Source organism: Mastigoproctus giganteus, chromosome 9 (genome assembly GCF_048544385.1).
Source record: "Mastigoproctus giganteus isolate SK-2022 chromosome 9, ASM4854438v1, whole genome shotgun sequence".
In the NCBI taxonomy this organism is placed as follows: domain Eukaryota; kingdom Metazoa; phylum Arthropoda; class Arachnida; order Uropygi; family Thelyphonidae; genus Mastigoproctus; species Mastigoproctus giganteus.
In genome coordinates, this window is record NC_143583.1 from 116,652,522 (window position 1) to 116,674,291 (window position 21,770).

General features: G+C 37.4%; 1 protein-coding gene across 3 annotated transcripts in view; it reads right to left on the minus strand.

Annotated features, from left to right (window-relative positions):
• LOC150080668 (fibrillin-2-like) overlaps positions 1–21,770 on the minus strand; it is a 1,460,049-nt gene that overhangs the window by 697,997 nt on the left and 740,282 nt on the right. For all 3 annotated transcript variants that reach the window (XM_090381969.1, XM_090381968.1, XM_090381967.1), the window contains exon 27: positions 17,479–17,604. In XM_090381969.1, the coding sequence (XP_090238095.1) occupies positions 17,479–17,604 (126 nt within the window). The remainder of the gene's footprint in view (positions 1–17,478; positions 17,605–21,770) is intronic.

Here is a 21,770-nt window from a genome sequence, read left to right on the forward strand (position 1 = left end):
GAAAGGTAACAATGTAAGAAATAAGAACAACACAGATTCAAATTTAATATAATCTAATAATTTTAATCTAATAACAAAAAAAGTACACACACACACACACACACACACACACACACACACACACACCACAAAAATAATTAATTATCCTACATTCTAATTATTCTAAATAATTAATTATTCTATAATTAATTCAAAAATGATTAAAACATTCTACCTTGTTTATACAAGAGACTGTAAATGGCATAGCTTTGAAAGAGCTAATATATGCTTTAAATGTATTCATAAACCCAATGTGGCCTCGCTCTGCACAATACAAGCTTGTAACCTACATAATAAATTACAATCCTTCAGAAATAATTCTGTTAATTTCAATACATGCACTACATATTCTCCCTTTGAGATCGCCTGAATTGTCCAATGGGTGTTTCATACACTTTCTTCTTTAACGAAATCACAAAAAAAAAGTCTAAAGGGGTAAGATTGGAAGAAAATGGCAGCCAAGGCACATTACTTTCACATTCTATATACTATCATTTAAAAATGTGCTGCTACAACCAAAGTACAAAGATGTTGTTGTGCTTCAATGTTTATGGAAATTTTTAACCAATCAAATATGTTAATGCAAAGTAATTCATAATATTTCACCATAGTCAGCATCACGAACTAACTTGAGGATATGTGAGCCCTAGGCAAAAGTATTTTTGGGGACCCTGTAAAATGTTTATTATAAAATGACATTTAATTTTTTTTGGATTAATAATAATAATGATAAACCTTTCTGCATCCTCCATATTTGGTGGTCACAGGCTCGAACCCCGGTCTAATCAAAAAGCTTGTTTGTTTTGTTTATTTGGTTTTTAGGAGCATTAGCAACTAAGGCCATATTGCTCCGGGAATATGCGGTGGTCATTCCCTGACCTTTCCGCATCCTCCGTATTTGGTGGTGACGGGCTCGAACCCCGGTCTAATCAAGAAGCGTGTGCTCTATGCACTGCTGCTCCTTCCCACCTGGCTACAGAGGCGCCAATCAAGAAGCATGTGCTACGCACTGCTGCTCCTGCCCACCTGGATACAGAGGTGCCTCTTCATTCGGTGCACATAGACCAGTTTTGGTACCATTTTGTAAAGTAATGGTACCAATAGCGCATTCAAAAAGTCATCTTGTCAATAATTCTTGCTTGAAACTGCTTTTGATATTATAGTAATTTGCTCTAAGATGAGGTGGCTGTTTGTTCAATATCATACAGTTGAATTCTTGTTATTTGATAGAGATGAATATATTTCACAAAACAAAAATCATCTTGTGGAATATAAAACACAGAAAGGTGACTAATTAGGAGAATATATTAGTTACTTAGAGACTCAGTTATACTGCAAAATAAGATGTTTATTCAATTATTCCCAATGATTTGAAACAACTCTACAAAACAAAATCAAAATTAAGACACAAAAATTCACTAAAGAAAATGACAAAAACGAAAATACACCATCTATGTAAAACAGGGGTTCCCCATCTTTGAACTTCTTCCACTTTCTTAACCCATGGTTGGGAACACAGAAGAAGTTCAAGGGGTCACGAGGAAGTGAGAAATAAGACCTAAACATCTATCTAAACATCTAAACGTTTATCATATTGCTTGACATTGTAGTTACTAAAGTGTTGACAATGTAATTGGAAACATTCCTTCAAGACCCCATTGTAGCTCCTACAATGTCATGCATTATGATTTTGGCTGTGTCCATTGCCATTTATGGGCCCCCTCAAAGTACAGGCCCTAGGCACATGCTTAGTTTGCCTAGGCCAAAGGTAGGCCCTGGTCAGCATGCCTTCAATAAAAACTGGGCTGACAACTTCATCTTGTGTCTGTTGGTCAAGGTGGCCTTGTCAGTCCACGTACGAAGGTGGGATTTTCTTCTATCTTGGTTAACAGAAAATTACAAAACTCCAACCATTTTGTGTATCACTTACATGCAAACCTTTTTTATGCATTATGCTTCCAGTTAGCATAAAGCAATTCACAACATGCATAATTCTGGTTAGTGATATTTGCAGCCTCCAAGGATATCTCTTGGAAAATAATCTTGCTGTTCTTTTAGCATTTCAGCCACACTCACCATACAGTAATACCATCTCACATAAAATAAAATAGTTCGTGGAAAACACACTTGCACACAATTCAAAAAATGTGCGTGTGTGTGAACAAACACCAAGAATCAATTTCTTCTAATGAATTTTACTGCTATCTTCATTCAGTTGTTGTTGATATTTGGTTTTTAGGAGCATTACTAACTAAGGCCATATTGCTCCGAGGATATGCGGTGGTCATTCCCTGACCTTTCTGCATCCTCCATATTTGGTGGTCACAGGCTCGAACCCCGGTCTAATCAAGAAGCATGTGCTATGCACTGTTGCTCCTGCCCACCTGGCTACGGAGGTGCCTCTTCTTTTAGTGCACATAGACCGGTCAAAACTGTGATGTGTAAATTTCATGCTACTGCCACACACTAATGTATATTCTGGATTTTGCTGTGTCAATTTAAGTATAAATTTGTTTCTGTATTTTATAAAATTCGGTATTGCAAAGTATTTGTCATTCCTGCTGGAACTGTATAGAATATTGAAATTCATAGGATGTTGAACCTGACAACCCACAACATTTAAATCAGATATGGGCTCCTTATTTTATGCTACTCTTTCTTATAAACAATGTAGAATGTGCCATTCTTTCGTACAAACAATGTATAATGTGGAAATCACTTATGTGGTGTGTATCTGCTGTTTTATCCTGGAAAAGGCCTCTGAGGTGGGACAAATTCATATCTTAGCAATAAATAAACTCATACACCAACCGAAAGAATAAGTATTTTACTGTAACTGAAAATTCACAAATTAAAATAAAATAAATAAAATTACTACACTATGTATTTACAAAAACTAATATTATAATAAATTGAATTATGTACTTTGTGAAAACATTAAAACTAATAAAATCCTTGCAATAAAATATACTAAAATAAACCGGATTAAAAGCGATAAAAACAATAAAAACCTGGAGCTTTCAGAAGCATCGGCTTCCTTCCTTAGCAGCAACAAAACTTCCTGCAACACTTCCTTATATAACAGGCTCACGGTACTTATACACGTGGTTCAGTCGCGCATGGTCTGAACTGGAAGCGGAAACAGCTCGGGAGCGTGTCAAGCAAAACTGTTCATCCGTACTTAGGACAATGGTTTCAAACAGAGGATGGATACGCATACCTCTGTCCCTATTCATGATATTGTTGTCAGATGAACAGATTCGTAAGCTCTCGAGCCATTTACGGTCCCAGAACCCATGCGCTTGATCCACAATAACCGCATCCTCTGGGGAGATTTGATGCTGCCTCTCCCAAAAATGCTCGGCCACAGCAGACTAGTTGTAATCAGTGGTTTTTATAGCATTTGCATGCATCCCCAGACGATCCTTGAGCCGTCGTTTTGTCTCACCCACACAACGAATGTTTTTTTAATGTTTAATGTTTCAAAATTATTTATTTTAATGGCAGATTAAAATTACTTGGATCTGCATTGTTGTTATTAGTTACATTTTTACCTTTCACTTGTGGAAATAATAACATCATCATGAGCTGGATATCATCATTCTTCTCTTTCTTGGTGATTCTCTCTCTCTCTCTCTCTCTCTCTCTCTCTCTTTTTTTCAGGGTAATTCAGAAATTTTTTTTTTTTTTGGCTGGTGCAGCATAAGCCTCAAGCTTCCTTGCACCATATAGCTAATAATAATAATAATAATAATAATAATACAGCATTGTTGAATGTTACCAATAGCTGCTGCTGCTATTATTTGTTGCAAGAAGAGATGCAACAAATATCTGCCCTTGTATATCTGGCTGTTAAACACTTCACTGCTCTATCTAAAAGCTCTATCTTACTTCAACTGCACTATATGTTGCCCCAGAAGTCTTTGATTGTCTTCTGCTTGGGTGGTCTGTTTCCATCTTTCTTGTCTTTCCGATACTCCTGTAGAAGGCTGTTTGGGTTTCATCAAAGATTGATTGTTAATTTTCCTCTGGGAGCTCTCTTTGTATTGATGCAGTCTATTGCTGAGTGAGGGCAAGGAGATTCTGCTTCAGTGTCTAAGTATTCTCCTGTTCTATGATTTTTTGGTCTCATTTTTGCTGTGGACGTTGTCTCTCTTGAGGATGCTCTTCACTTTTCCATTCAATTTCTTACTCCTATTACCCAGTTGGTACTGGGTAAATTAGCTTATCTTGACTCAATTCTTCTACCATTTGCTGAAGTCTTCTTTCACAAGCTGCCAGTTCCTTATTTTTTTTTTATTTATTTATTTTTTTTTTTGTTTTGTTTCTTCTGTTGCTGGTCTTTCATTTCTCTTCCATTGTTCCTAGTGGCTACTATGGCAGCACAGTATTAGCATTAGCATTAGCATTAGTAGAGGCATTTGATGCAAGAAAGCAAGCTTATGCAGCATCAGCCAAAAAAAAAAAAAAAAAAAAAAAGTAACATAAATAAATAAAAATAACCACTTCCACTTCACCCCTCTGTTCGTTCGAAATACCTGTCCAGCTGAGCCTTAAACTTATTTAGGCTATCAACTTCCACGACAAGGGATGGAAGTCTGTTCCACCCACCAACCACCCGCTGGCTAAAGGCAAATTTCCGCACATCTATCCTACATCTGTCTTTCCTCAATTTGAATTTATGCCCTCTCAGGTGATTTTTCTGAGCTAGAGGAAGAATCCCATCAGCATTGAGCATGCTCAAACCATTCAAGGCTTTGTACACCTCTATCAGATCACCCTGCTGGTGCCTAGTTTCCAGACACTGTAATTTGCAAAACTTAAGCCTTTCTTCGTAAGAGAACCCCTTTGTCCCATTCACCAATCTAGTTGCCCTTCTCTGTACTCGTTCCAGCAGCTCTACATCCTTCCTGAAATGAGGCCTCCAGGCCTGTATACAGTACTCTAGGTGTGGCCTGACCATTGCCTTATACAAGGGAATAATCACCTCCTTATCCCTGCTAGAAAAATTCCTATATATCATTGACAATACACCATGAGCTACTCTTGCAGCTCGTCTGCACTGCTCAGAGAACTTCATATCTGCCTGCACCACCACCCCCAGGTCCCTTTCATTCTCTACCACTGTCAGTGTAGTACCACAGAGTTGATACGTTGCTCTGGGGTTGCTGTTTCCCATATGTAGTACTTTACATTTGTCAATGTTAAACTTCATTTGCCACCTCGAAGCCCATCTGCTCAACCTTTCCAAATCCTGTTGCAGCAGCATAGTGTCAGTAGTGTCCTTGACAACCCTGCCAACCTTCGTATCGTCTGCAAACTTGGACATTAAGCCTGATATACCATCATCAATATCATTTATAAATACAGAAAACAATAAAGGCCCCAATACTGAACCCTGAGGGACTCCACTAATAACATTAGTCCACGATGAGCAGTGTCCATTGATTACCACTCTCTGTCTTCTCCCCCTCAACCACCCCTTTATCCATAGCAGCAACTTGCCTCCAATGCCACACTGCTCCAATTTGTGCAGCAGTCTTCCATGTGCAGCAGTATCAAAAGCCTTTCTAAGATCCAAGTATATAATATCAAAGTTATTCCCTGCATCCAGTTCTTTTGTGACTGCATCATAGTATCCAATCAAATTGGTCAGGCAAGACTTCCCCTTAACTTCCCTTAACTTCCCCAGTATACAACTATGTGGATGGCTTCCAGTGTTGCACCATTGTTGTTGAAATAATGTGGTATTATTTGTGTTTGAGGTGCTCTGTGACTTACCACAGGATGCTTCAGTGGGTCTTTATGTGGTCCATTCCCTGAAATTCTGTTAGGACCATCTTTCACTCATCTTCTATTCTGGATATCATAACCCCGTCTCATTCCCCTTCAGCTGCTCTGGGTTGTATTTCTTCTTGCACCTCCTCCACCTCCTCGGATTCTGTGTTGTCCATATTCTGTATAATTGGTCACTCACATCCTGCTTGATTTTTTTCAAAATTGCATGGGCTATCAGGTTCTTCGTGACAATGGTCCTTTGCTGGTCTTCTGTTTGCTATTTGGTGACCTAAATATCCTGGAATCATTCCAACCACTTCGAGGGTTTAATGTCAGACAACGTCAACTACAAAATTGCATTTTTTTTTTTTTTTTCAGATAGCTTTAGTTTAACTTTACACAAATAACATTGCATATCATATCATAGAAATTTATTTCTCTAGTAGTTTACAAGTTATCTTGGGCCATAAGCACATTTCGGGTAAACCAAGAAAATGTCAAATTACTTTTTCTTGGTTAATTACAAAAACATTTACTACAAAATGTTTTTATAGTTAACGTTGTCAGACACTAAACCCTCCACTTGGTATGTAGACTCGACCTGTACACTTCACACTAGTCTCTAGCTTGGTTATTTCCCAATGTGTTTGCATAATGTGTGTATTTATTTCAATACTCCACATCATGCATTGGCATTTTCTTCCTTTCTGAGTGGTCACTAACACAGTTGTATAGGAAGCACTTCCAGATGGTTGGGCTGGATGGTCTTGTTCTTTCCTTGTAATAGCCATACGGGGGACAGTGTCACTTGCTCTACTGTCTTCCTCAGGAGACTGTCTCCAAATTTTTGAACCGACCCCTTTGCCTAAGGCCTGAATGCAAGTGACGTTATCCTGTGCCACACCTGATGTAGTATGATTATTACTTCTCTTCGACATCATCATTCATCTATGGAGGTGGACTAATATTATTATTATTATTATTATTATTATTATTATTGCTCTTATATTATTTCTCCCTGATTGGGGATTCCACCTCATTATGGGTATCGCTACCAAGTACACAGGGTAGTTGTTGTTATGCCTGGTGTTCCTGTTGGTAGAGGAACCCTCTGACTATCCCACATGTGTTCAGGATTGAGACTGTCTGAAGTTCCTTGTAGCTATTCGCTGGGATACCTATTGCTGCTAGGTTGTTATGTAGGGTCTTTGGCACCATACCTGTGGTTGAAATGATGGTCGTTACTTGTTAAACATGCCACATCTCTTTGATCTTCTGTCTTAGGTTTGTGTACTTCCTGAGCATTCTTATAATTATTATTATTTTCCAATAATAATAATATTTCACTTTATTTGTTATTTACCATAACTAATCTGCAACTTCAGCTCTTATTTATTGTAAGTAACTTGTACTTACAGCCCAAATTCAGCTATCTGGTCATTGTTATTTATTATTATTATTAACTATTATTTATAACTTCTAGCTTAAGCTACTATTCTAATCCCTTTTATAGGCCCAATGAAGGGCAATAATGAATTTTCAAAATGTCAGAAATTTGTTTAAGTGTTGGTATAGAATTTTTTTTTCAATTTAATTGCAATAGTTCAATAAAAATAAATTTAATCTATCGTGTGATATATTAGTGTGGCATTATTAATTCTTCTTGGTAGAAAAATAGTAAGTCATTATTAATTAAGTATAGTAAGTATAATAATTATTAAGTATAGTCAGTTTATTTTGCACCAACCCTGATAACATTAATTTTCATTAATAAACATAGCTAAGAAAAAGATAATGACCAATAAACACATACTTATAAGAACTGTTAAAACAGAAAACCAAGAAATAAAAAAGATAATACTATATTTTTATTTATGTGGGAGAAATAATTATTTTTCCAAGGTAAATTATTATTGTGATAATTCCCTTTTTTCTTCTGTGCTTATTATTATAAATATGGAAGCTGGACAAAGGGAATAAACTGACAGAATTCAGATTGGTTGAATAGGAGATGAGAAAATATTCAGAGATAAGAAAATGAGAATATATTCAGAGATGAGAAAATGAGAATATATTCAGAGATGAGAAAATGAGAATATATTCAGAGATGAAAAAAAAATTCCAAGTTTTAAATGAAAAGTAACAGGGCATTTTGCCTATAATAGAAAGATTTTTTTTTTTTTTTTTAATGAAAACCCCCAAACACGACAGGTATAACAACCTATAGTACTTAGTACTGTGCTTGGATTGGAGGTTGAGAAGACGAAAGAAGATATGTGTTAATATTAGACTTGAACTTCTGTAGACTGTAATTTTCAGGAAATACGTATGAAGGAAGGTTGTTCCAGAAAACGGCAGATGAATGAATAAATGAGGAAGATGAAAAGTTGGTTCTATGAGTTTAAAGTTGAACAGTAAATGGATGTTGGTGGCACATGTTTAGACTGTTTTCAAAGAGAGCAGGAATTATAGAAGCCAATTCAGAAGAACAGTGCCCATGGAAGTATCTGTAGAAGAGGCATGCAGCAGAAACAGTACATCTATGAGACAGCGAGTGGAGAGACTCTATTAGAGAGGATTCATTAATTAACCTAACTGCCCTCTTCTGAATGAAATCTAGAAGCAGAAGAGAGGTTCTGGGGGCACCGCTCCAATGTGGGAACAATAATCCATGGTAGAGTGGATTTGCGATTTGTACAGAGTGAACAGCTGTTTGAAAGAAAAGTAATGCCGAGAGCGAAAGAGGAAAACCAAGTTTTCTAGATGCAGAGGAAGCAATATTTGTAATGTGCTTCTTCCAAGAGAGATTAGAAGTCAGAGTAATCCCCAAAAGAAATATATCATTTTGCCTAGAAATCGGAGTGTCACCAAAGATAAGCATAGGGGCAGAAGAACCCTTCTTGCGAGTTTTTAGAAGGTTGTTTGTTTGTTATTTGGTTTTTAGGAGCATTAGCAACTAAGACCATATTGCTCCGGGAATATGCGGTGGTCATTCCCTGACATTTCCGCATCCTCCGTATTTGGTGGTGATGGGCTCGAACCCCGGTCTAATCAAGAAGAGTGTGCTACGCACTGCTGCTCCTTCCCACCTGGCTACGGAGGCGGCTCTTTTTTTTTTAGAAGGATTGAAATCAACTAAGTTTTCTTTGTTCCACTGGAAAATCACCTGGAGATCAGCATTTAAGGAATTGGTAGCGGATATTGGAGAAGTTGAAGCAGTTTTAGCAGGGCAGGGTTTCTCAAAATGGAAAGTGGAATGCAATGTGCTATCATTGGCAAAACTATGGATAGGATTTCCAGTCAATAGAAGAAGAAGGTCATTAATATACAAGAGGAAAAGAGTGGGGGAAAGAACTGAATCTTGGTGGACACCAGCATTAGCAAGAAGTTAGAAGACAGAGAACCATCTACCATCACCCTCAGTGAGTAATCAGAGAGAAAACTGGATAACCAATTACAAAAAACAGTTGGCAAACCATAAGATGGAAGCTTGTTTAGAAAACCTTTATGCCAAACATGATCGAAAGCCTTTGAGATGTCAAGAGCAACTGCTTGGGTTTCACCAAACTTTTCCATTGAATTTGTTCACAACTGGGTAATATAAGCCAGAATATCACCAGTGGATCGACACTAATGGAATCCATACTAGTGATCACTGATCCGAGGGAAGGTTTCTAGGTAATTTAAGAGTTGGCAGTTAATTGATTTCTCCATTACTTTAGAAAGAGTAGAAGTAATTGCAATGGGACGATAACTGGATGGGAGGGATTTGTCACCCTTTTTAGGAACTGGCTGGATATGAGCAAATTTCCAAGCAGAAGGAAAAACACCTTTCGAATAAGAAAGTGAAAAGAGGTGGCAAAGAACAGGAGTATGTTTAGGAGCACAGGTTTTGAGAACAAGTGGAGAAATACCATCAGGACCTGGAGCTTTCTTAGCATCAAGAATTGTCAAAATCCTTCTGATATCCTTTTGACGGAAGACCACAGGAAGCACTGAATGGGGCATGTTGGAAATTGTGGGAGGTGTTTTACTAAGATCATTAATACATGAGTTGGAAGAAAAATGGGATGCTAGCAGGTCAGTTTTATCCTTAGCTGAACTGACAACAGAACCATCTGGTTTTGACAGAGTTGGGAGCAGAGACGGGCAAAAGTTTTGACCAATAGCTTTGGCAAAAGACCAGAATGCTCGGTCAGTTGGCAACAATTGTTGCCAACTTTGGTGTAGGCAGAAAATGAAAATGAAGAATTAGAAACAAGCCAATTACGATATGCAACATTCTTCTCTTGAGCAGCCTTAGCACATTTATAGGAAAACCAAGGTTTAGATAAAGGATGAAATTTTATAGTGGAGTGTGGAATAAAGAATTCCATTCCTACAAGAATAATTTCACTGACACGCTCTGAGCAAACACTGACATCAGAAGTTTTGAAACAGTAATCCGACGAAGGAAAAGAAATCTCGCAGATCATCCCATTTTGCATTCTTTTAATGGCAAACAACACAAGGTTGGGTATAGCCATGAGATGAAGGCTCCATTGGAGGAGATAATCACCAAGTTGTGGTCTGAGCCTGAAGGACCACTCACTTTGACCGTGTACTTAGAAGGGTTGTTTGTGAGAAAAAGGTCAAGCATGTTGGCTGTATGGTTAGGATTGTCCGGTATTCTTATAGGTAAATGAACAATCTGTGCAAGGTCATTAGTGATTGCAAAAGCCTTAGCATCTCGACCAGCTGGGTCGGTGTGACTAGAAAACGGAAGCCAGCTGGAGTTGTGAATATTAAAATCACCAAGGAAACTTACCTCGATGTTATGAAAGTTGAACTTGAGAAAGTCAAGTTTCAAAGAGAGGAAGTCAAAGAGTTCCAAGTGACTAGTGGAGTTGGGAGAATGGTAGAGACAACAGATAAATTTGACACAATGAAGTAGAGAAATTTTAAGCCAGAGAGGATCGAAACGAGGAGATTCCAAATTACAAAGTTTCTGAAAGGAATATCAGAACGGACATATGCACAAGTACCACCTTTGAAGCAAAAGGAATCATACAGCGAATAATTTGGACAACTGAGATAAACAGTGGTTGAATTAACCGATAACTGGGATTCTGTCAGAAAAAGTACATGGGGTTTGGCAGACTGCAAGTGGAAATGGACATTGTTGAGATTAGAATTGAGACCACCTATATTTGTGAAATGAACTAGGAAGTGTTTGGGAGGTTCAGATCTTTTCGCAGATAGGCTTCTCTATCAGTTTAACAATTCATGGCATATTCAGAAGTAAGAAAAGGTGGCAAAGACATGCTGCATGAAGTGATGAAATTTTTGGATATGCATACATGTGGTAAGAATATACCCAGATCCTTGACATAACGTGCACTTGACAATGCCCCCCGCATACATACTATTCGGACTCCCGCCAGTCACTATCTGGCAGAGTAGAGGTAGCAAGATTATACACTAGCTGATCCGGAAGCCTCCTAAAGAGTTATCAATAGGTTTGGTCCGGTGTACTAACTAGAGGCCGGCCTGCAAACTCCGTTTTAGAGCTGTACCATTGGAATGTAAGGAAGACTGGATCTCACCATGATGTTCATCATAACCTCAAAAGCCATCAGTCATACTGTGTGATGGAAGAGATGGGGAAGTGTTGACCAGAACTTAGCTCTGGAGACTAAATATGGGTTCCACCACTTCAAGCCTCCAATATGCAAAGTGGTGGTATTGCACCAGTTGATGAGAGTCGTCTACCACCTAGTATTGTCTGGTAACACAGAGGGGCGGCATTCCTCCATGTGGTGTCGGCGCCACGCCTCGACCCCTGCTTACATTGATTCACACCTGGGTGGTTACCCACAATATGCTTGTGCATGGAGGTTATACCCAGGATTACTATAAGTCCTGCCATTGTGAAGGTGCAAGCAGAGGATTTGGCTGTCGCAGACCATCCGGACTTCGGCGAAATTAGGTCCACTTGACTTGAATGTCACCCGAATATCAGTTCCATCAACGTTTTAGACTCCCAGGTAGCATCTACAGCTTGTCTGGCATAGCTAAGAGAATGTCTGTGACAACCTCAATGACCATGACCGTAATTATGATAAAGATTGAAAGTTGCAGAATGGAAGATGGAAAGAAGAAAGTTATAGAAATTGTTCTAAGGGACAGAAAGCAAAGGAGTGATTCAAAGCAAAAAACAGGCATAATTGACATGACAGTCCATATTAAGCAGTTGAAAATGGAAATGGGTTGGTCAAATTGCATGATGAAGTGATGAAAGGTGGACAATAAAGTTAGTGAAAGAAGATCTATGAATCTGAAACAAAGGGTATAATTTTCATTTTCCATCCTTCTAGAGTACAATGTAGAAATGAAATCCAGAAAATTGTGGGTATGAGTGCAATGGATGGAGCAGTGGTGGTAAGATGATTACAGAAAAATATGGGGATAACATTCATCTAGCAGTGGACTGACTACTGACTGACTGACAGTAGTTCAAGGAAAGAAACTGTTAAAGGCAGTGCATTGAAATGTAGTCTTTTAAATGGAAGAACAACAAAGATGAAAAACTAGATAGAAATTTCAAAAGTGTTTTTAACAAGTGAAGGAGTCCCATCAGATTCATTTTTGAGGCTCGTTATTTGAAACTTTCATTAATAACAAAGCTAGTATGGTACAAAAAAACTATTCTTTCTTTCTGTCTTATTTTGCTAATTAATGTCAACAGAAATATTGAATGATGCAAGACTATTTGTGCTTATTTGTGCTTATATGTGTGTGTGTGTGTGTGTGTGTGTGTGTGTGTGTGTGTGTGTGTGTGTGTGTGTGTGTGTGTGTGTGTGTGTGTGTGTGTGTGTGTGTGTGTGTGTTCACCATCCTACTGTGAACTTGTGTGCTTATGTGTGTGTTTCACTATCCTATCTTTATAGTCTAAAGATAGAATGGTGAAATGGAACATTTGCAATGATCTTTAAAAAAAAACATGACAGGTGTCCTTGTATTTACTTATAAGGATGGAATAAAATTAATTTAATTTCTTAAAGTTACAACATCACAGAAAACTAATGAACATAGTAGATGATTGTAACTGTAATTTTTATCATATGATAAAATTATCAAAAAATCGGCTGAAAGAGTCTTTAGAAATTTTATAGATATTAAGTGTTCATGTGGAATGCATATAAGATAATGGTAATTCTAATTTTAAAATAAATATTACTTGTTTTGATTCCATAAAGAATGAGACCCATAAATATTGTGAAAAAGTTCAAAAAATCATGGTGATATTTGTGTTTTAAAATGAGATTTTTTCCTGCTAATCTAAATGTTATCAGAGTTGGTGCAAAATGCACTGGTTTAATTTCTCTGCACAAAGAGGGAAGTTATTATTACTGAATCTGATGAAAATGTGGTTAATAGGAAACATTATAACATTATATGGGAAACAAATAAATATATAACAGGAAACATTATAATATTATATAGGAAATACATAAACATATATATATGTATGTATATAAACATATATATATATATGTATATAAACATATATATATATAAATGTATGTATATATAAACATATATACATAGGACCTGGGGGTAACTGTGCAGGCAGATGTGAAGTTTTCTGAGCAGTGCAGATGGGCTGCAAGAGTAGCTCATGGTGTCTTGTCAATGATATACAGGAATTTTTCTAGCAGAGATAAGGAGGTGATTATTCTCTTGTATAAGGCAATGGTCAGGCCACTGTATTAGCATTAGCATTAGCATTAGTAGAGGCATTTGATGCAAGAAAGCAAGCTTATGCAGCATCAGCCAAAAAAAATAAATAATAAATAAATAATAATAATAATAATAATAAATAAATAAATAAAAAATAACCACTTCCACTTCACCCCTCTGTTCGTTCGAAATACCTGTCCAGCTGAGCCTTAAACTTATTTAGGCTATCAACTTCCATGACAAGGGATGGAAGTCTATTCCACCAACCAACCACCCGCTGGCTAAAGGCAAATTTCCTCACGTCTATCCTACATCTGTCTTTTCTCAATTTGAATTTATGCCCTCTCAGGTGATTATTCTGAGCAAGAGGAAGAATCCCATCAGCATTGAGCATGCTCAAACCATTCAAGGCTATATGCACCTCTATCAGATCACCTCGCTGGTGCATAGTCCCCATACACTGTAATTTGCAAAACTTAAGCCTTTCTTCGTAAGAGCACTCCTTTGTTCCATTCATTAATCTTGTTGCCCTTCTCTGTACTCGTTCCAGCATCTCTACATCCCTCTTGAAATGAGGCCTCCAGACCTGTATACAGTACTCTAAGCGTGGCCTGACCATTGCCTTATACAAGGGAATAATCACCTCCTTATCCCTGCTAGAAAAATTACTATATATCATCGACAATACACCATGAGCTACTCTTGCAGCCCGTCTGCACTGCTCAGAAAACTTCATATCTGCCTGCACAACCACCCCCAGGTCCGTTTCATTCTCTACCACTGTCAGTGTAGTACCACAGAGTTGATACGTTGCTCTGGGGTTGCTGTTTCCCATATGCAGTACTTTACATTTGTCAATGTTAAACTTCATTTGCCACCTCTCAGTCCATCTGCTCAACCTTTCAGGATCCTGTGGCAGTAGCATAGTGTCCTTGACAACTCTGCCAACCTTCGTATCATCTGCAAACTTGGACATTAAGCTTGATATACCATCATCAATATCATTTATAAATACAGAAAACAATAATGGACCCAATACTGAACCCTGAGGGACTCTACTAATAACATTAGTCCACGATGAGCAGTGTCCATTGATTACCACTCTCTGTCTTCTCCCCCTCAACCACCCATAGCAGCAATTTGCCTCTAATGCCTCCAATTTGCCTCCAATTTATCCATAGCAGCAATTTGCCTCCAATGCTACACTGCTCCAATTTGTGCAGCAGTCTTCCATGTGCAACAGTATCAAAAACCTCTCTAAGATCGAAGTATATAATATCAAAGTTATTCCCTGCATCCAGTTCTTTTGTGACTGCATCATAGTATCCAATCAAATTAGTCAGGCAAGACTTCCCCTTAACAAAACCATGCTGTTTCTGAGCTATAACTGAAGTCTTGTCTAAATGATCCTGCAGTGCTTCTTTAACCAGTGCCTCCATTAATTTTCCAGGAACAGAAGTTAAACTAACAGGTCTATAATTACTTGTGTCGCCCTTTGATCCTCCTTTGTGAATTGGGGTCACATTTGCACATCTCCAGTCCATGGGTACTACCCCTGAGTCCAAGGAAGCTCTCATAATTATGGCTAAGGGTTTGCTTACTTCCTTTGCTGCCTCCTTTAATATAACTGGATAGATCCCATCCACCCCAGGTGCCTTTCTTGTATTTATCTTCAACAATTTCTCCTCCACTTTACTCTCAGTTATTACAAGATTCTCTAGCTTACTGCCAGAGGTGTATTCAACTCTGGCATTCCCCTCACTGAATAACTCCTCATGTGTGAATATCGATGCAAAATATTCATTCAGTTTGTTAGCTACCTGAGCAGGATCATCAACAGTTGACCCATCGATATCAAGTGGACCAATATGATTCATCCCCTTCCTTCTAGAGTTTACATAAGTAAAGAACTCTTTGCTGTTTTTCTTTGTATCCCTTGCCAAAGATTTCTCGTAATCTTCCTTTGCCTGCCTAAACTCCTTTGTAACTTGGTTACAGATCAACTTGTATCTATCATAGGCTTCTGTGTCACGTGTTAATTTGTATGTATCCCATGCATTTTTCTTCTCTGCCATATGTCTCATTAGTTCATCTGACATCCACTAGGCCTAAACCTTGAACAATATTTCTTAGTTGGTATGTAAAGCCTAGTAGCTTCCAAGATAAGTTCTTTGAATGCTCCCCATTTTGAATTTGCTGTTGGTAACATCATCAGTTGGTCCCACTGTACAAGTCTGGAGGCCTCATTTCAAGAAGGATGTAGAGCTGCTGGAATGAGTAACAGAGAAGGGCAACAAGATTAGTGAATGGAACAAAGGGTTGCTCTTATGAAGAAAGGCTTAAGTTTTGCAAATTACAGTGTCTGGAGACTAGGCACCGGCAAGGTGATCTGATAGAGGTGTATAAAGCCCTGAATGGTTTGAGCATGCTCAATGCCGATGGGATTCTTCTTTTTGCTCAGAATAATCACCTGAGAGGGCATAAATTCAAATTGAGGAAAGACAGATGTAGGATAGATGTGCGGAAATTTGTCTTTAGCCAGCGGGTAGTTGGTTGGTGGAACAGACTTCCACCCCTTGTTGTGGAAGTTGATAGCCTAAATAAATTTAAGGCTCAGCTGGACAGGAATTTCGAACAAATGGATGGGTAAAATGGGTGTGTGTTTTTTTTTTTTTTTTTTTTTTTTGGCTGATGCTGCATAAGCTTGCTTTCTTGCATCATATGCCTCTAGTAATGCCAATGCTAATATAACAAAAAACATTATAATATTATATAGGAAACATAAAAACATGTAACAAGAAACATAATAATAAGAAATTCTATTTTGTTAATCTTATAAACTTTTTATGTCCACTTTGGATGTATAAATTATTCAAGATTCTTAACTAAGATGGAAAAATATTAATCTGCCTGTCTACCTATGCACTGATTCTATTCAAATTACATATATATGAATTTATGAAAGTAACGGATTTAAATTTAATAACACCAACTCTGATAAATAGATATCTTTACAACTCTTGTAAAGATATCAGCAACATTACCACTATAGCATACTCTGAAAAACATCAGCTATAATATGAATCTCAAGAAGTGTATCCTAAATGAGGTACATATTATATGGTATTTATTATCATTTTATTAATTTTTTTATTTATCAGTTTGCGTTTAAAACAGTTGTGAAATTCATTAGACTAATTAAATAAATCAAAACTTGCAATGAAGTATAGTGTTATGATATTTCCATTTGAAGAATAGAGGACACACACACACACTTGATCACTAACTGCTTTACACTCAGAGCTCCAGAGCTCAAGAATATACACAAGTGTGAGTTTTACAAAACATTTCTAAAATTAGAAAATTTCAATCAATTCTTTCAGTGAAATCTTTAATAAAAAAGTGATGTGAAAGCCAGTACAATGATTTAATCTAATGAGTTGGTTAATGAATATTTCTGTTTTTTTTTTATAAATGTATTGAATATAAATTTATTAAATATTAACTTATCTATATTTATTGTGAAATGCCTCCTAAGTTATCAACTAAAGAGGCACCTCACAATGGTATTAAACTACATATGTATTAGCTAAAGCTGATCAACTGGTGCCGCATAAGCCACATCCTTGCACCATGTAGCCATTTCTAATACTAACTGCTACACAAGTTAGTGCAACTGCATCATTTCTGTACGTAGCCAACTACTTAGGTAGTTATAAATTGGCATCATTAAGTATATCTCATATTGTGAATACCTTGACGAGTTGCCATGATATTTTATCATGTGATAGCACAGTACTCGTACAATCTGTACAAAAGTACAGATGCTTGTACAGTACTATGTAAGTCGGAATGCTTGTCCTGCGTAACCTGAAGCTTTAGCCCTAAAATATTCTGCTGTAATACTAACTGCTTAACAATTTCATAATAATGAATTACCTTCACAACTAGTGAATAATGAAGTTTGTTTATAGCCTTCATTACACATGCACTGATATGATCCCATCATGTTTTCACATATTCCATTGGAGCAGATCCCACTTGTTCGGCTACATTCATCAATATCTGAAATTAAAAAAATATATATTTCGCAATTTTATATCTAAATTATTAATGAAATAACAATAAAATAATGAAATGAAATATAATTCACACATTTCACTAAGCATTTTCTCAATAAAGGGATGACATGGATCAACAGTTAGAAAGACAAACATTCATCATTACATTCATTCTTCAAAATCTAACAACAGTAACCACAATACATATAATACATTACAGCTACTCCCCGATTAATGTAAGGGTTGCATTCCACAGAAGACTACGGAGTGCTGTACAAGTCGGAATGCTTGTACAGCACTCACAGAATGTGCTCGCTGAATTGATTGAATCAAAAAAAAAATGTTCAACGAACATGTGAATAGAATTATTTATTGTATTTATTCAATTCTTTTATCTCATGTGCAGGAAAAATTATAAAAGCGTGCAATTTCAAAATTATAAAATTTTGAAATTTTTTTCAAAATTGCACATTTATCTCTTGAGCATCATTGGCAGAATTGATGTCGTCAGGTGATAAGTACACCGCAGAAAAGTTGAGGGCTGTGGAGATTTAGAAGGGGTCGGCTGCTCAACCTTACAAAGCAACATATTAATGGATGACTGAACGGTGGATTTTTTTCATTTTATCGTAGATTTCTTTGTAGCAAGCAAGCATATCATTCACCCCTGTGTTAACTTTTAAAAATTGTTCACTGTCAGGATCCATCTTCTCAAACCTCGCCACTGCCATCTCTCTGGTGATGAAGTGTCTTGGCTCCTCATTTGGTTCATCTTGCGCTTTGTCAGCATTATCTTCTTTCATTATCGCTGGCTAATAAGTTCTTTGTTAGATAATTCCTTCTCTTCTTCTCTCTCTATTAACTCTTTCACACCCTTGGCAACAACCTCCAACTAAAGTAACTCTGCAACCTTTACAATCTTATCTGTAACCTCTTCATATGATTGGTCTTTTTCAAACTCTTCGAAGCCTTTTTAGGTTGTTAGATTTTGGAGAACTGCAACAACTCACTTTTCAGGGGTGGGTGTAGCAGTGGTTTCTTGGACTGATATTAGGGACTGTGTACCGCTCAAGACTAAAAATACAGAAGGTTGGGTTGTGGATGTTAATTGGAGTTAAGGACAGAAAATGATTAGGCCATGTATAATTATTATTATTATTAGTAGTAGTAGTAGTAGCAGCAGCAGTAGTAGTAGTAGTAGTGGCAAATGATGTGACAAAGGAAGCATTAGTAAAGGCACATAATGGAAGAAAGAAAGCTTATGTAGCATCAGCCAAAAAAAAAAAACCAAATCTTCTAATTTCACCCATCCACTCGCTCCAAATGTTTGTCTAGTTCTGCGTTGAATCTATTTAAGCTATCAATTTCAAAAACAACAGATGGAAGTTTATTCCGGCAATCAACCACACGCTGGATAAAGGCAAACTTCTGCATATCTATCTTACAACTTTCTTTCCTCAATTTTAATTTCCGCCTCTCAGGCTTCCCTTACCTGAAAGTACTATCCAGATGACCTTTGAATTTCCCCAAACTGTCGGCCTCTACCACCCATGAAGGCAACTTATTCCAGTAATTTATAACTCGCTGGCTAAAATAGAACTTCCTGCAGTCCAATCTAAACATTTCCCCCGTAACTTAAATTTATGTCCCCTAGTTCTAGCATCATTTATAATCTTGAAAATTTTGTCCTCATTCATTTTACTGATGCCTCTCAGAGCCTTAAACACCTCAATCAAATCTTCTCTAAGGTGTCTAGTTTCCAAACTCTGCAACCCACATATTCGAAGTCTTTCTTCATAAGGACGCCCTTTTGCCGATCTCACCAGGCGAGTTACCCTTCTTTGCACCCTTTCAAGAAGCTCGATGTCTTTCTTCAGGTGCAGTCTCCATACTTGAACACAGTATTCCAAGTGTGGTCTAACATAAGCCTTATATAATGGGATTATCACGTCCCTATCTCTACTTGCAAAAGTTCGATAGATCATCGATAGGACACCATGGGCCTTCCTTGCAACCTGTTTACAATGCTCAGAGAATTTCATGTCTGACCGTATCGTAACACCCAAGTCCCTTTCCTCCAGTACTGGGTTTAGTTGAACTCCACCAAGTGAATAAGTTATTTTGGGATTACTGTTTCCCAGGTGTAATACCTTACACTTTGTTGGATTAAAGCACAGCTGCCATTTTTCTGACCATTCCTGAAGTCTATCTAGGTCTCTCTGAAGAAGCTCAGCTTGACAGTGATCATTTACTACTCTACCAATTTTAACATCATCTGCAAATTTAGACATCACGCCCTCTATCCCTTCATCAATGTCGTTTATGAAAATTAAAAACAACAGTGGTCCTAATACTGATCCTTGGGGAACCCCACTTCTTACATCAACCCAATCTGAGGAATAGCCATTTATCACAACCCTCTGCCTCCTGCCCTGAAGCCATCCAATACCCTTGGTATAAGCAATTCAATACAATTTCTAAAATGAGGCCTCCAGACCTGCACACAGTACTCAAGACATGCCTTATAAAAAGATATAATCATCTTTTCCCTACTAGCAAAATTCCTGTATATCAATGACAATACTATGGCAACCTGTCTGCAGTGCTCATAAAACTTCATATCTGACTGCATAATTATTCCCAGGTGTCTTTCATTTTCTACCTCCCTAAGTGTAGTACCACACAGTTGGTATGTTTCTCTGGGGTTATTTCTACCCATATGCAGTACTTTCATTTGTCAATGTTAAACTTCAGTTAAACATCTGCCTAAATTTTGTAGATCCTGTTGCAGTAGCACACTGCCATTACATCAACAACCCTGCTAACTTTTGTATCATCTGCAAACTTCGACATTAAGCCATATACCTTCATCAATATCATTGATAAATATACAAAACCACAATCGGCCCAACACCGAACCCTGGGGGACTCCACTAGTAACATTAGACCATGAAGAGCAGAATCCATTGATTACCACTCTTTTGTCTTTTCCCACTTAACCACGCTTTTATCCATTGTTGCAATTACCCTTAATACCATACTGCTCCAATTTCTACAGTAGTCTTCATGCACAACAGTGTCAAAAGCTTTCCTGAAATCCAAGTATATGATATCAAAATTAATTTTTTGCATCCAGTTCCTTTGTAACTACTACATAGTATCCAATCATATTTGTCAGACAAGACTTTCCCTTAACAAACACATGCTATGTTTGAATTATTACCGCAGTCTTGTGTAGATGATCCTGCAATGCATCTTTAACCAGTGACTTTATTATTTTTTCAGAACAGAAGTTGAACTAACAGGTCTGTAATTACTCATGTCACCCTTAGATTCCTTCCCCCCCTTGTGATTGGGGATACATTTGCACATCTCCCATCTGTGGGGACTTCCTCTGAGTCCAAGGATGCTCTCATAATTATGGCTAAGTGTTTGCTTACTTCCTTTGCCACCTCCTTTAATAAAACTGGATAGATCTCATCCACCCCGTTGCCTTTCTTATGTTTAACTTCAAAAATTTCTCTTCCACTTTCCTCTCAGTTATTACAAAATCATTAAGCACCCCATTACAGTTTGTTAAACTTCTGACATTTTGTTGTCTAAATAACTTCTCATGTGGATACAAAATACTCATTTAGATTGTCAGCTATCTGAGCAGAATCATCAACATTCAAACCATCGATATCAAATGGACCAATCAGATTTATCCCCTTCCTTCTAGATTTTATATAACTAAAGAAGTCCTTATTGTTTTTCTTAGCATCCTTTGCCAAAGATTTCTCGCAATCTGTCTTCGCTTGCTTAACTTCCTTTGTGACTTGATTACAGACTAGCTTATATCTATCAGGGGCTTCTAAGTTTCCTGATAATTTATGTGCATCTCATGCATTTTTCTTCTCTGCCATGAGTCTCATTAGTTCATCTGGCATCCATTTAGGCCTAAACCCTGAACAGTATTTAATCGGCATGAAAAGCCTAGTAGCCTGGAGATGGTAACATCATCAGTTGATCCCACTGTATAGAATTTAAAAACTATCTGAGGCCATTGTGGTCACCTTTTCAAAAACAAAAACCCTTCCCTTTACCCCTTTAAGTACAAGATATATGCTATCAAGTTACACTATACTGTAAAAATCACAACGTTAAATTAATTATATCCCTAGTTAAATA